This window comes from Mus musculus, chromosome 1 (genome assembly GCF_000001635.26).
Source record: "Mus musculus strain C57BL/6J chromosome 1, GRCm38.p6 C57BL/6J".
In the NCBI taxonomy this organism is placed as follows: domain Eukaryota; kingdom Metazoa; phylum Chordata; class Mammalia; order Rodentia; family Muridae; genus Mus; species Mus musculus.
Genome location: NC_000067.6, coordinates 190,158,522 through 190,174,323, shown reverse-complemented (window position 1 = coordinate 190,174,323; position 15,802 = coordinate 190,158,522). Strand labels below are relative to the sequence as shown.

The following is a 15,802-nucleotide window of genomic DNA, read 5'->3' as shown; positions in this document are numbered from 1 at the left end:
ACCCTCCCCTGGCCCTTTGTTCGTTTCTGTCCACTTCCCCGCATCAAGCTGTCCTATGACACACACTCCCTCGGTCACCAGTAACCCTTCATTCCCGTGGGGTTGTGTTTTTCTTTGAGGTCACCTTGTTGCGTGTTAAGTCTTTCCTATGAATGTTTACGAGTGTGGCGATCCTGTGCCATTTTATGGTAAAATGTGTGTGGGTGGGTGCTCTTTTTGTTCTGGTGGGGAGAAAGCTTTATCATTATTATTATTATTATTATTATTATTATTATTATTATTATTTTAAATCAGTTTTTCTGACAGTCCTCATGGCTCCCAACTTCTTTGGAGGGACTCGCTGGTGTTTACTTTGAAAGCTGTTGGTTAAACAAACATCACTCGAGGCTTCTGTGCAGTGGCGTCCCCAAGAGAGAGCTGCCACAGCTGCTACTTGCCACTGATCTGGTGGCATTTCACTTTCTCCCCCGCCACTCAGAACAAATCCAGGTTGGGTTAGGCGTCATGCTGGGAACAGGGGAGGAGAGGAAGAGGCCAGCCGTCAGCCCGCCTCTAGGCGACGTGCAGCAGGCTGGTCTGCTCCCGCTGCTACAGCGACCTCCCTCTCGTCCCCTCCTCAGGTGGGTGGTGGTGGGTGGGTGGGCAGGCAGGAGGCCTCCAAGGCTCTCCAGCATCCCGCTCTCGGTTTGCCTCTTCATTGGATCCGCTTGACCCCCCCCCCCCCCGCCCCCAACATCTTTTAGGCACTGGTGCCTGCTGTTTGTAAGGTTTCAGATGACCTATAAAGCAATGCTTTCCCTTCCTGGCCCCTAAGGGTTTTTAAGAAGAAACAGGAGGAAAAAGTCAAGGCAAAGTGTGTTCAGCCCGGATGCACAACTGCTTTTCGCTAACAACACTTTAATCACTCTTCAGATAAGCCACTAGTACAACCTGCAAGAGCGCGGCTCATCCCAAGACGAATCAGAACTTGTGCTCACTTTAAGTGTCTAGGATGGTGCTGGCCAGGATGGGCAAAAGAATGGTTTGCAAGGAGCTTGGCCCCTGACTTCGCAGATGTAGCCGGTATTTAGGACACCTCTGGTCTCCAGGCTGACTGATAGCTTTTTCTCTATCAGAAAACAAACCGCGAGTCGGCAGAGATAGGGGCCCTGGGCCTCACGACCGCGACTGCTCTAGTGCGGCTTGGAACCCAGGGGAGCTCCGCTTAAGCCCTGGCCAGACAGCACGCCGGGAGCTTGGCTCACGCGTGGCCTGGACAGTTAGGGGGCAAGACAGGGCTCGGCTAAACCTTTCAGAACCCCAGGTCGCCACCCCAGCTCACACGCCCAGCATGGCCAGCGCTCGGCTTTCCACGCGCAGCTCCTGTGCCCTACTGCGGGCTGCGAACTGCTGCAGCTGAGCCTCAGAGGCGCAGGCTGTCGGTGGGGAGTTTGCTTGTCTGTCTGGTGGTTACCCCAGCTTTATGTCAGGCCTATTTTGTCCCTCTGCGAGATTGATAAATGACTTATTTGAGGGCACGCAGGAAACTTTTCCCGCCGCCAGATCCCAATCGTGTCATGTGCAAAGCGTGCGTCCGAACGCTAAGTGCAACTACAACAAACTACAACAGAGTGGAATCTCTCCGTCCACCCTTGCCTCTTTTCTCCCCCTCCAACCTCCTTTCTTCCTTCCTCTGTATCCTCCCTTTTAGCCGTCGAACTGACGCTAACTTACAAGCGCAAACAGATTCTTCAAGAGAAAAAATAAAGGGTCGAAAAAATTCTCGAATCCCAAATTCCACCCTTTTCAGTACATCCGTTTACCTCAAAGGTGTCCAACCCATATTTCACCCCCATCTAACGGGCACGTGAGTGGGTAATTTCACTCCCTGGCCCCGATTTACGACAGGAGTCCATCATTGGAGGTGCGGGTAGTGTACTGAGCAAGCGCTGGGCAATGCTGTTTCCCGACTTGAGCTCGGGAAAGTCTTCAGGCAGTCAAGGAGGTGGGAAGACGGATAGGTGTGCTTAGGTGAGCTTTTTTTCCTGCACACCCACCTACCTCTCTCTCTCTCTCTCTCTCTCTCTCTCTCTCTCTCTCTCTCTCTCTCTCTCTCCCTCCCCCCCCCTGTCCTTTTCAATATTTGAATTCCGTGCCTGCCAAAAGTTTCCCACAGGGCACACACTTCAGACATACACACTGACACCGTTGTTCGACTCACAGGGGATTAATATCCTCTCCCATTCTGATAAATCGGAGAAGGTCCTAGAGTGTGCGCGGCAGACGATGGCGGCGGGTCTGCTGGTGTACTCGCATCTTATAAATACCCTGTCACAACACGTTTCAACCTTTGATCTGATTGAATTGGAGGGACTCAGAAAAAATTCTTGTCCCCACAGCACCTTTTGTAAAAGTCTCTAATCTCCTAGGTATGAACATTTAAAGTGCTTCTCAGCTCTTGAGGCTCGGGGTTTATGGAGTGTTTATGTCCACACTGCCTCTTTAGTAAGCGCTGCTGTTAACTGTGCCCAGGGAGAGGACCATTCAAGCTGAGGCTGGAGGCTCTTCAGCATTTGTCAAGGAAAGCCAAGGCCCTCTTTAAGAGCCACGTTATCTGAAGAAACCTTGCTGCTAATTTTCACCCAAGATGTCAAACCAACGTGTGTTTTATGTGGCTTTAAGTATTAGAGTCTGAGATGTCTTGCCCAATAAACTTTTAAGTTTGTCATTCAGACTTCGAAATCATGTGAATCCTATATCGAACTAGTTTCTTTGGCCATGTAGGGATGTGCGAACTGGAGAAGGGTGGCCAGAAACGATGTTTATAGCATATGTGGTCACTATGCCTACAATTGAAATAATACTTTTAAAGGTAATCGGGGGCGAATTCCTATAAATTCTGAGGTCTGATTGACTGGGACTCAGCCAGTGCGGGTAGAGGTTTTTAATATCAGACTTAGCGGCCCCAGTGTGAAATCTCTGGCACTTATTTATTTTTTAAAACCTAAGCCTACCTGTGTTTGCTCATCCTCTTTAAAAGGAAACTAGGGTGACTGGTCCTATTGATACTATCTATGATCATTTCCAAAGCAGAACGAGTTGTGCCCCCCCCCCACAACATTCCGCCCTTTATGCCACCCCGACCCTTAAAATATCCACTTTTTTTTATCCTGTATACTTTTCCGAGCCTTCCTCCATCCCAGTCTGGGGAGTGCTCCCGGCCGCTGGGAGAACTCCATCATCTGTGTCAGTGAAATGGAAAAAAAAAAAAAAAAAAAAAAAAGACCTGCGTCCTGGAAGAGCAAGTGTGAGCCGGGCGCCGCGGTGCACAACGCCCGCAGATGGCTCGCGGCGGCCGGGGCGCGGCGATCCAGGCGCCCCAAGCAGTGGCAGGGCGGGGTGGGGGCCGGGGCTGGTGGCCCGGGCGGGGGAGCGCTGGGCCCCCCTCTCCTCCTCTCTCCCCAGCCCCTCACCCCCACCCCTTTTATATATATGTATATTTTTTTCCTCACAAGTTCTCTTGCCTCGCTATCCCCCCTTGAATCCGAAGGCGCCTCGCGATTGGGTGCTGGGACCGGGTACGTCAGTGGGACTGTGACGTGCAGTCTTCCTGTTTCCTTCAGCTGTGTCTTAAAGTAAATCTTGTTGTGGAGCGGAGCCCTCAGCTGAGAGAGCGCTGGGAAAGCGACGGCCACTGCAGCCGGGGAAGCCGCGCGGCGCACACAAGCCTCTCCGCCGTGCCCGCTGCTCCTCGGGCCACCGCTCCGCGCTCCAGCCCTCGCCGCCTTCTCCGCTCTCTCTCCCCTTCTTTCCCCGGGCTCCCGGCTCTGCCCTGCGCGCCTCTCCCCTCCCCTCCCTCCTTTCTCCCCTCGCCTCTCAGCACTCGCCCAGATCACTCGCTCCCGCACAGACTCACCGACCCCTGGGCCAATTATCACCAGTAAGACATCACCGCGTGCGCGCGTGGGTTTCTTCTCTGCCCGCAAGAGAAGAAGAGAGGGGGAGAGAGAGAGAGAGTGAAAAGAAAGAGAGAGAGAAAGAGAGAGAGTGGCTGCGCCCCGCTGCTGCCCGCACCGCGTAAGTATCTTCACCCGGTTGCTGTCCCCTCCCCTTTTCCAGAATCGCTCGCACTGGCTCGTTCTTGAATGGGAAAGAGAGAGAAGAGCCTCCCGTTACTCACACCCGTGTAAACATTCTTTTTCCAAGGGGGAAAATGGTGTTATTTACATGAATCGTGATCAAATAGCCTCTAAAAACAGTTTTCTAAGCAGGAGGCTCAGTGGAACTCCGAGCTCCGCTCCTCCCAGTAAACGAAGAGTAAGTGACCTGCTTGGCTTTTATTTCTTTCTCGCGCCTGCCGGTGACTGGGATGATGGTGGCGATGGGGGGAGGCTGGTGTTGCTGGACTTGTCGCTGATCTTGTCACCTTTTGTGTACTGTGTCTGGGATGCGCTGAGGCTCTGGCTTTCTTTTATTTTGTATTATTTTTATTTCTTTATTTTTCTTGCACTCTTTTCAGGGGAGGGGGCCGCGAGGGGGATGAGTCCCTTTTGGTTGTTGTTCTTCTAGATTTTTTTTTTCTTGCAATCTTCCCAGCTTCTTCTTTTTCTTCTCCGGGAGTTGAAACTCCAGGGCCTGTCCCCGAGTCCTTCTCCCTTTGTCTTGTTTATTCTAGCTGCCTTTCTTCCCGGCTTTCCCTATTTGCTTGCTGTTTGCATACCTTTCACTTCTCCTTTTTTAACCCGGGGCAGAGGGCCGGCCGTGGGGAAGAGGGCGGGGAGGAGGGGGCGCCCGGTGACTTTCCTCTGTGTGCTCAGCGCCGGGAGCTTGCACCCAGCTCTGCAACAGAGGAGAGACGAGTTGGGGGACGGTCCGGTACGGAGGAGCGAGCGCGGTGCCAGTCCACCCAGTCTGCTTGCGCCGCGCTGGGAAGCACTGAGTAGGGGGAGTTTGCCCGAGAGCCTCAGGGGTCGCTAGTGGGGCGACCTGGACGCCGCACCGAAGAGGGCCGGCCCGGGGTCGGGTTGTGCTTGGGCCGCCCATAGACGAGAAGAAGCTCCCAGCCATTACTGGCACGCTTGGGTGGTGGGCAGCTGCGCCCTGGCCTCGCTGAGTGCCGCTACTCTGCTGCCCCAGTTCCTAGGACTGGGGAGGGAGGAGAAGAGCCCAGCAGAGTGGAGAGGTGAGAGTGATTGTTGCTGAGAAGAAGGACGAGGAGGGCGGGAGGAAGGGGGAGAGCTGCTATCTTGCCTGAACAGACAAGGGGAAGAGACGGGGAGGGGGGCGGTAGACCTCACCCAAAGTCCAGCTGAGCAAGTTGTCGTTGCCTTTGCTGCGCCAGCCGGTTAGTCCTGCTAAACTGAGCGCCTATGCAGAGAGCGATGGGGGCCGGGGGAGAGCAGCGAGCCACACTCAGACTCTCCCACCCCTGCCTAGCTTCTTGGGAAGTTGAGTCTTCCTGGCGGCTCAGAGCAGAAGCCGAAGGAGGGGCTGAGAGACAGTCTTAAGTAGCCCAAGGTTGCTGGTTGGAGCGCGAAACGCTGTTCTTGGCAGCCCAGAGCCCTTCTCTGCCTCGGGGAAGGCTGGAACCGCACCTGCTTGCTTCTATTTTTCCTAGAAGATCTGTGTTGTCTCCTTAAGCTAATGAAAACAGAACAAGCCCAGGGTGGCCTCCTCTCTCAGAGTCTCCCTCTTGTTCTCCCTTTCCGAGTTCTGCCTGCTTTTTTACCACCCCCTTCCCATGCCCCTCTGTTAAAAAAAAAAAAAAAAAATCATTTCCTCTCCTAAACCAGTCAGGCAAAAGTCTGTTAACAGAACGCACATGGACAGGGCTGGACAGGTGTGTTGTGTCAAGAAAGACAGGTGCAAGTTTCCTGGGGTCTGTCTTTCTGTACAGCTCCAGACTCCAGGCTTCTGGGACGAAGGGGTTTGTGAATTTATGGTGGTTCTCCTTAACGGGATTGTCAGGCTAATGGGAATCAGGCTCTTGGCTGTTGTGTCTGAGCCCCTGCCGTGAGAGGGTTTTTTTTGGGGGGGGGTAGTTTGTATTTGTGTATTTGTCTTAAGGATGTTGGCAGGTGACTGCTGAGGTCATATCTCAGGCTTCTGTCTGCCAGCCTGCCAAAAGCAACCCCACCCCCAACCCCCACTTCAGGGCAGCAGGTGGAAGGAGTTGACTTTCTCTTTGCTTCCCTCCAGTTTATGCCTCTCTGGCAAGTCGGTGCTTAGAAGGGGGGTTGGGGGGAATCTCGTGTGTGTGTGTGTGTGTGTGTGTGTGTGTGTGTGTGTGTGTGTGTGTGTGTGTGTGTGTGTGTTGCACAGCAATGAGTAGTTTGTAACTGCCTAAAATACCAAAGCCAGTTCACAACTGTGAAGGCTATTAAAGCTTGTCTTTGTAGTGTTTTTTTTCTCTCCCTGCCCCAAAAGAATAAGTGTGTGCCTAAACTCTTTCAAACCCTGTGTTAAATACTCTCATAAAGTGAACCGTGCCTGCCATTGTATCAGACATGTGCCAGGTGTCCTAGATAGGACTTTGATGGAGAGGGAGAATCTAAGTCTGTGAGAGGGAGCTGGGCTTTTGCTATTTGATGGAAGATCTGGGCAGCCAGTTCTATGAAGAGTTTCTTGCAAGAACTTCTGAGTGTTTTCAGAATGAAACAGGCTGCTTGCAGTGAGAAAGAAGAAAGTCTGCTTTTGTGCAGGAGAGATGTTGGGATTTCTATGTAAGTCTGTCTAGGTTCTTAAAACTTAACCTTCTGAGGCCGTGTCTCCTGTTTGAGTTGTATGGGAATAGGCCAGATGATAAACATTCCTGTTGGTTAGTTTTGTTATTTGGGGTTATTTGTCTTTGTTTCCATGAAAATGAAAGATACATGTCACTTAGTCTTTTAACTTAAACATTAGTCACCCCCTTCTATAACTTTCTTTGTATGCTTTTGAAGATTTTAATAATTAAAATGTTACCTATGACTATCTTCATATACCTTATTTTTAATAGGCATTAGCCATGCTTGGCACTTACTGATATTTTATGTGCCTGTTCTGGAGAAATCTACTCATTTTAGTCATTACCTTGTGAGGACAAAACCTTGCATATGCAGCATGTATCATTGTTTTCCATGTGTTCATGGCTAGCTTGGTTCCTTTGCAAGCAGGTTGTGCAACCTCCAAGCCTAAAACTGACTCACTTTGTAAGTTACCAGACCCTTCTTATTTACTCAACTCTTAACATCTCTCTCCACAGATCGCTTGTATCATTTCAAGTATGGTTTAGGCTACATACTATCAGTGCTATCAATATAAGTTTTGCTACTTAGAATTTTAAAGGAAATTATCAAATGTTGTCAATGTTATACTATGAAAACAGTACGCATGGTGATGTGTTGTTATATATTTAAAATGCAGTGTTTGTATAAATACATACAAAGAATTTCTTCAGTATGATTGCCTAGTTCACCCCAAGCTTCAAAAGACAATTCTGATCATTTTGGTCTTCCTGCCAAAAGAAAAAAAGTGTGAGTGTGTTTTTTTAAGATTATTTCTCACACTCTTTTATTTGCCCAATTTGATGAATTACAACTTTGAAATGAGTGGAAATCAATATGTTGGGCAGATCTCAAAAAATATTCTCTGTTCATTTTTCAAGTTAAAAATGAATGGAATTTTAGATAAGATGAGGACGACCAAGTGAAATGGTTATGGTTTAAAAACCTCTTCTTGTAAAAGGAAATTTAATTTTTTGCCAATAAGATCACAACTTGTTAAAGTATTAACTTGTGCCAAGTAGGTTCTTCAAAAATGTCAGAGGCTTTCTTCACCTTGTAACATGCAGAAATATCTCTAAGTCAGAAGTTGCTACTTAGCAGAAACGCAAGGAAGGGACAGCTAGTGACTCTGTATGTCTGCATGTGTGTGTGTGTGTGTGTGTGTGTGTGTGTGTGCAGGTGTGTCTGCATGTATGTGTGTGTGTGTGTGCAGGTGTGTCTGCATGTGTGTGTGTGTGTGTGTGTGTGTGTGCACATGTACAAATCAAAGCTTCTGATTTCCCCCTGTTGAATTCAGGCTGGTTTTCAAAATGACTTAAACTATTGTTGATGCTGTCACTCAAAACTACATGACTAGCTTAAATCATTAGAACCCTCCCCCCTTAAAAAGAAATAAAATCAAGTTATTTCTTCAAATAATTTTATCAACCTGGACAGATAGCTGAGTAACTCTGGTAGGAAGTCATGCCAGCCTTACACTCCCCATGCCTCATAAAAGATTTCTCTGAACTATCTGGATAATTACCATAATGAAACACTTCTTTGTCTAGAATCTGGGCTCCAGATAGATGTAGTAAAAGTTACACACCCCCTCCCCAAAATAAGTTCTTTATTAAAGTTGAGCCCTGCACCACTTTACTTCGTATTGCTGTTTCTTTGAAAAATTCTTTACTGAAAAACTGTTTTGTTTGGCTTTTTGTTTTTTTCTTTTTGTTTTTGTTATTTAACAAAAACATGAAGTCAAAAGTACCCTCTGCATGGATCTTCTTTGTGAGACAGGGTGTGGGTTTCAGGAGGACTCTTTTGGAGCAGTTAAATCTGAAGTGCTCACGTCTTGAGTTGCTCTCCTGCTCCCCCTCCCCAGCAGTGGCATCTGCTGCTTCATGCTGTCTATTGTACAAAGGTTTCAGAGCGTGTGTGTAGGCTGCGGACCAATCCGTGCAACACATGCTCAATAATTTAGCATTTTAACATAATTTCCACCTGAATTCAGGAGGGCTTTATAAGACACATGTATTTGGGCAGTGATCCTTTGGTCCAGAGTCTATTATCACTATTTTTCCATCTTCTTTATAATGTTTCTCAGCAAGACTGGCCCAATGGCTTTCTATTGCCTGCTTAAACCCCAGATCAATGTTAAAGTGAAAAACATTATAAGAATCCATAGTAATTGGAGTTGACAAACCACAGCTTAGTTCACATGCTAAGAGATGTTGCGTTGTTGGGTGGCTTAGTGGGTTGACACTGTGGGTGACTAAGTCCTTATGTAGCATCCTGGAAACTATGGGTTGGAAATTATGGGAACCCCTGGAAAATGTGCTCACCTGTCTTCCTTTTACCATGGCCACTTAAGAGCACATTTAATGTGGGGGAAAAAACATTTTTATATATTCTGTTTAATGAAATACGATATGATACTAGGTCAGCCAGCTATTATTATTTAATCTTGCCTATAATTTCCCTAGATTATGGCCCTGATGTGCCTGGTCACTCTCCTTTTATTTCTAAGTTTAAATCATAAAGTGATTTGGAGAAATAAATTAATGTATATCTATCAAAATAATGCCCTGTCTTGCTGGATAAAATAATTTTTCCCACTTATTTTGTTCTTTATATTTGTTGTTTATATCTATCTCAGATGGATATTTTACAGGAAGACCTCAAGTATTGGTAGTCTTCTTGCCCAAAATAGAACTAAATCACTATTTAATTTTTAAATGATATCTGATTAAAATTTTTTAAAAAATCAATTTAGTTGGGTGAATTTGGAGGGAACTACAGCTATTGGTTCTCAATGGATCCAGCCTGTATGCTTAATTATTATTTATTCTCCAGTGAAGATAAAGAGTGGGATCATCCTACCTTAGGAAGAACCTGGTGTCTCCTTTTGGCTCTGGTTTAAGGCAGGGGTGCAGCTGTTGATACCTAGGCAACATGAGAGGAAGTGCAATGGATGTGAAGGTGAATGGCAGCTGGGGGAGGAAGGATGCCTGGGATGACCTTGTGCTCATGAACACACTGGCACATCCTCTGGGAGCCTCTGCTCCAGAGGTGTTCTCCAGAGTCCAAGACGGGCAGGAGAGAGGAACCATCTGTGTGGCAAGGTGAACAGGGCAAGATACAGAAAGGAGTTTCTTCCAGCCTTCACTGGAGGTCTGTGTGCTTTACAGGGGATATTGAAGGGGGAAAAATAGATTTACACATGCATACAAATGACGTAAAGATGTTGAAATGATGGCAAGAAGTCCTGGTTTCGAAAGCTGCTGTATGCACAAAAGAATCTTCCTGGGAAATTGTCCCCTTGCTCCCGTCCTTACCCTGACCTGACAGCTGCTCCTGCATTACCTATCAGACCCAATGTGCTGCCAGAAACATATGTGTTGCTGTATTTTGTCACCTCCAAACCAGTTGTATTATTAGTGGGAGAGGAGTCTCGGTTGTTCTGAACTTAATATTGAACTTAAAGACACTGAGATCGCTCACTCCAACCCAAGTTCAGGATATTTTGTCGTGAACTGTTTCGCCCTCAGACATATAAAGATCTCTAGAAAGAAATAACATCTTGCCTTCAAGATATGCCAAAATTGGCTCTTTTAAAAAACATTTTGTCATCAGAAAATAACAAACAAACAAACGAAAAACCCGCCAAGAGCAAACACAGCATGGTGAAATATTTATCATGAAAAAAAAAACAACAACAAAAATCAAGAAACAAAACCAAAAAACACCAACATATTATTGCCATGTAAGCATGGGATATTTTCTTGATTTTTGCAGGTTATTTCATGCTGAAATTATGCCTATTTGCATGGGTAGTCATTCTTTAGAACTATCCACAGATGCACTCCTAGGGAGCATGGAGATGTTTTTACAGGTGAACCGAAAGAGATGGAGAGAATCCAGCACTCCACACGCTGCCTTTGGCAATGGACCCTGTTATTGTGAAGCTGTGCTCTGTTAAGCAAACGCGAAGTTCAATATCAGATAAACCCGGCATGAAGGCAGTATTTTCATTTTCTTCATAAAACGTTAATTGTAAACAAAAAGATGTGCTGTCTCTTGCATGCATATAAAATTTGGGGTTAGCATTGCTAGTTACTAAGTGACACAATGTATCAAGGGCCTTTGATAAAATGTAGGCAAGGGTGTTTCCTTTTTATATCTTGTGGTTCCCCCGCCCCCAGACAATGCTAGTTTGCATACAAAGAAGCTACCTACCTTTCTCATATATTTGATTGATATTTTGTTTCTTTTCTATCTTTCTCCAGTTGCTTCTTCTGTTTAGTGCCCCCTACCCCTTAACTTGGCATAGGCAATAAGAACCAGGAATGGTGTGTGATGAAGAGTTTCTTAGCCATTTGAAGTCCTGTTTTGACAGATTTACCAGAACAAAACTAGTATTGTATATATGTGTGTTCTTGCCTGGTTCAATAATGGACTGTTGCACATACTGTGGGTTAAGTACTGTGACTCATAAAAACATGGCAACAGTCCATCTCCCTTTCTAACAATTGAAGTCACCAAATGGATAATGTGACCCTTTCTGCACATCTCTGTGTTAGATGTACACTCAGCCATAGATACCATCTCCACCTGTGAATTCACTGATCAAAACCCATAACTACTAAATAAGCAGTATTGGACAGTGCATGTCTGTGCCTCCATCTCAGTACTTAGCATACCACTTATGCTGAAGATGTTGGTTGCTACATTCTTCCCAGGTTACATGTGTCAAAGTTGCTTTTAAATTCTGTAATGAAATAGCTATGTCTATTTCAGCCTTCCCTTCCTTCAGCAACAGAAAAGCCACAGTGGTTTCCACATCAGATTTTCATCCAAATTTCACCCAGCCTCAAAATTTCACCCTGTTTCTTAAGAGTAACCCACTCCCCTCTTCTTTTATAATAAGAGTCTCAACGCCCCCAAATTTAATCAATTGCTCATCAGAGGCTATGTTCTTATAATCTGCCATTTCTTCTGAAGATAAACAGTATCATTTTAGGCATTTGTGAAAGAGAATCATATTACTGGTGCTTAAGCAGTTTTTGCTTTTTTTTTTTTTTTTAATCTTAATCCATCTTAAACCAGTGGAGCAGAAATATTTAAAAATGTTTCATTTCAAGCAGAGTTCATGATAAATTGCAATAATTGTGATGTGCCATAAATCCCAGAGCCTATGCATTTTGCATTTGATTCAGGATTGAGGTCAGGAAATTTGGAGAAATTTAAAGAAAATGATTCATCAGCCCTTTTGTTCTGTTGGCCAGGGTCCCGGGATTCTTGAGCTGTGCCCAGCTGACGAGCTTTTGAAGATGGCACAATAACTGTCCAGTGATGCCTGACCATGACAGCACAGCCCTCTTAAGCCGGCAAACCAAGAGGAGAAGGGTTGACATTGGAGTGAAAAGGACGGTAGGGACAGCATCTGCATTTTTTGCTAAGGCAAGGGCAACATTTTTCAGTGCCATGAATCCCCAAGGTTCAGAGCAGGATGTTGAATATTCTGTGGTGCAACACGCAGATGGGGAAAAGTCGAACGTACTCCGCAAGCTGCTGAAGAGGGCGAACTCGTATGAAGATGCCATGATGCCTTTTCCAGGAGCAACTATAATTTCCCAGCTGTTGAAAAATAACATGAACAAAAACGGTGGCACCGAGCCCAGTTTCCAAGCCAGCGGACTCTCTAGCACAGGCTCCGAAGTACATCAGGAGGATATATGTAGCAACTCTTCAAGAGACAGCCCCCCAGAGTGTCTTTCCCCTTTTGGCAGGCCTACTATGAGCCAGTTTGATGTGGATCGCTTATGTGATGAGCACCTGAGAGCAAAGCGCGCCCGGGTTGAGAATATCATTCGGGGTATGAGCCATTCCCCCAGTGTGGCATTAAGGGGCAATGAAAACGAAAGAGAGATGGCCCCGCAGTCTGTGAGTCCCCGAGAAAGTTACAGAGAAAACAAACGCAAGCAGAAGCTGCCCCAGCAGCAGCAACAGAGTTTCCAGCAGCTGGTTTCAGCCCGAAAAGAACAGAAGCGAGAGGAGCGCCGACAGCTGAAACAGCAGCTGGAAGACATGCAGAAGCAGCTGCGCCAGCTGCAGGAGAAGTTCTACCAGGTCTATGACAGCACAGACTCCGAAAATGATGAAGATGGCGACCTGTCTGAAGACAGCATGCGCTCGGAGATCCTGGATGCACGGGCCCAGGACTCGGTGGGGCGCTCAGACAATGAGATGTGTGAGCTGGACCCAGGGCAGTTCATCGACAGGGCCCGAGCCCTAATCAGGGAGCAGGAGATGGCTGAGAACAAGCCTAAGCGAGAAGGCAGCAACAAAGAAAGAGACCACGGGCCAAACTCCTTGCAGCCAGAAGGCAAGCATCTGGCAGAGACCTTAAAACAGGAGCTGAACACGGCCATGTCGCAGGTTGTGGACACGGTGGTCAAAGTCTTCTCAGCCAAACCCTCTCGCCAGGTTCCTCAGGTCTTCCCACCTCTCCAGATCCCCCAGGCCAGATTCGCAGTCAACGGGGAAAACCACAATTTCCACACGGCCAACCAGCGCCTGCAATGCTTTGGTGATGTCATCATTCCGAACCCCTTGGACACCTTTGGCAGTGTGCAGATGCCTAGTTCCACAGACCAGACGGAAGCCCTTCCCCTGGTGGTCCGAAAAAACTCATCCGAGCAATCTGCCTCTGGCCCGGCCACTGGCGGCCACCACCAGCCCCTGCACCAGTCACCCCTCTCCGCCACTGCAGGCTTCACCACCCCTAGCTTCCGCCATCCCTTTCCCCTGCCCTTGATGGCTTATCCATTTCAGAGTCCACTAGGTGCTCCCTCCGGCTCCTTCTCGGGGAAGGACAGAGCCTCTCCTGAGTCCTTAGACTTGACTCGGGACACAACAAGTCTGAGGACCAAGATGTCATCACACCATCTGAGCCACCACCCCTGTTCACCAGCACACCCACCCAGCACCGCAGAAGGACTCTCTTTGTCACTCATAAAGTCTGAGTGTGGAGATCTTCAAGATATGTCCGACATCTCACCTTATTCAGGAAGCGCAATATCCTTTTATCTTTCCCCTCCAGAACAAGCATAAACAAAAGCCCAGAGGAGGTCTGTGCAGAGCTTAGGTTCCCACAATGTATAGGAGGGTATATGTCAGTATGTTTTCTATGTGTTCTGGGAGGTTTAGTTTTGTTTGGGTTTGGGGACTTTGAGAAGCTTCACTATGTAGCCCAGGCTGGCCTAGGTCTCCCAAGATACTCAGATGACAGGCATGGACCACAGTGCACAACTTCCTTAAGAATGCTGTCTTTCCTATTAGTTACCATGACAGGCTTGTGACAGGCTCGTGCTGGGTGTTTCTGAGTGCAGAGAAACTTAAAAACCGATCCCAACATCTCTAAAACTTAGGCAAGTGCTTAATTGCCTCTAGTAACTGTTTCCAAGGTGATTTCCCAACAGTGCTTTTTTTTTTCTTCTGCCTTTCTTCCTGTGTGACTTTCCTGTCTCCTTTCTTCAGAGCAGAGGTGGGGTAGGGGGTGGAGGTGGGGAGATACCTTGTAAATACTGAGTTTTTATAAAGATGGTAAGTTTCGTGACAGAAGTAAGGAGAAAAGCCAGTTTTCAGACCCGTGACTCCATTAAGAATTCTCACTGCCAGCTGCCTTTGAGGCTACTGTGGGCTAGAGAGGCCTGTCTACATCTCACAAAAAGATGCTGTGGTGTGGGACAGATAGCGATGGGTGTGGGGAGTGCTTGCCTTCTCTCTTTAATCTCAAGTGAGACTGTTTTTAAAGGAAATGGGCAGGTATTTATTTATTCCTATGGTCGGTCTCTCTCTCTCTCTCTCTCTCTCTCTCTCTCTCTCTCTCTCTCACCAAGGCTCGTTCATGGGTCCAGGGCAGCTGCCTGTACGCATGAGTGACCCCTGCTCAGCCAAACACAGAAATCTTTTGTCCTAACATACACAAAGCAAATTATTTTTGAAAACGAGAGAACACAGTTAAATCCCAAACTCAGCTGTATAAAAACGGCCCCTTTAATGACTCTTCCCGTCCTGAACCTGACTTAGGTAGAGACGCCACTCACGTTTTCAGCAGATCTGTTCCGTATTCGTGTGATTTTTTTTAATCCATAACTTTTTTCTTCTATAAATCAAGCCTTTCAATATTTTTTAAAAAAATTCTTGTGGTTGTTTGTCTTTGGGGTACGGGGAGAATGGTAGCATTTGGGGGCAGGTGGAGGCATGCCTCTTGTATAATAAATTACCAGATGGATATAAAATTTAGCAATTAAGTTGGCTGTTACTAAATTGAGAATTTTGAGCAATCGTCTTGATGACTAGAAATTGACATTTTAGTAGCTAAGCCCACTCCAGAGGCTGCATGGATGTTCCAAGTCCACAGGATGGTTGAAATATCGTATCTCACTCCTTCAGGGCAGTGTGATAACATGAGCTGAAGCCAGGAGCATGAGGACTTCCTGCACCACTCAGCCCAGCATCTCTCTTCCCACTCCAGGGAAGATAGGAACATCTTGGGCAAAGACAAAGCCACTGAGGTCTCAGATCTGAGTCTGAGCTTGTTTGCTGGTTCAAGACCCTAATATTGAATGCACCCAAAGCTAAGCCTCACAGTTGTGTTCTGTATTCCCAGCTAGCAACAAGACCAAAACAGATCTGCTCGGCAGGAGAAAAAGAAAGGAAGACGACAGGATGGATAGCTTGAGTGGTTGTCAACCTTCCCTCAAGGACCTTCCTGTTAGGCTAATGTCTAAGCTTAGACCCCTTGCACCTCAGAGCACTGCATTTTAAAACAAACAGTAAAGTAGCACTCTCTCTGTCTTCTCTCTCCTATCTCTCTGTCTTTATCTCTCTGTCTTTCGGTCTCCCATCTCTGTCTCTCTCTGCCTCTGTCCTCTGTCTCTCCCCACCACCTCTCTCTCCCTCTTTCTCTCTCTCTCTCTTTCTCTCTCTCTCTCTCTCTCTCTCTCTCACACACACACACACACACAGTTACACATGCTCATTTTGGTGACTAGTTAATCTAGGCTTTGAAA

At 46.9% G+C, this 15,802-nt stretch overlaps 1 protein-coding gene and 1 long non-coding RNA gene across 7 annotated transcripts in view; one reads left to right on the top strand and one right to left on the bottom strand.

Annotated features, from left to right (window-relative positions):
* Prox1os (prospero homeobox 1, opposite strand) overlaps positions 1-4,028 on the bottom strand; it is a 46,984-nt gene extending 42,956 nt beyond the window's left edge. The window contains exon 1 of the long non-coding RNA NR_151620.1: positions 3,896-4,028. This is a non-coding gene — a long non-coding RNA (prospero homeobox 1, opposite strand). The remainder of the gene's footprint in view (positions 1-3,895) is intronic.
* Prox1 (prospero homeobox 1) overlaps positions 3,497-15,802 on the top strand; it is a 52,793-nt gene continuing 40,487 nt past the window's right edge. For 2 of the 6 annotated variants that reach the window (XM_006497127.4, XM_006497124.4), the window contains exons 1-2: positions 3,505-4,056; positions 12,011-13,802. In XM_006497127.4, coding sequence (XP_006497190.1) covers positions 12,078-13,802 — 1,725 coding nt within the window. In that variant the 5' untranslated portion in view covers positions 3,505-4,056; positions 12,011-12,077. Of the gene's footprint in view, positions 4,057-4,092; positions 4,297-4,720; positions 5,162-12,010; positions 13,803-15,802 lie in introns of those variants that run through there. The other 4 variants (NM_008937.3, XM_006497126.4, XM_006497125.4 and 1 more) reach the window with 4 other exon arrangements.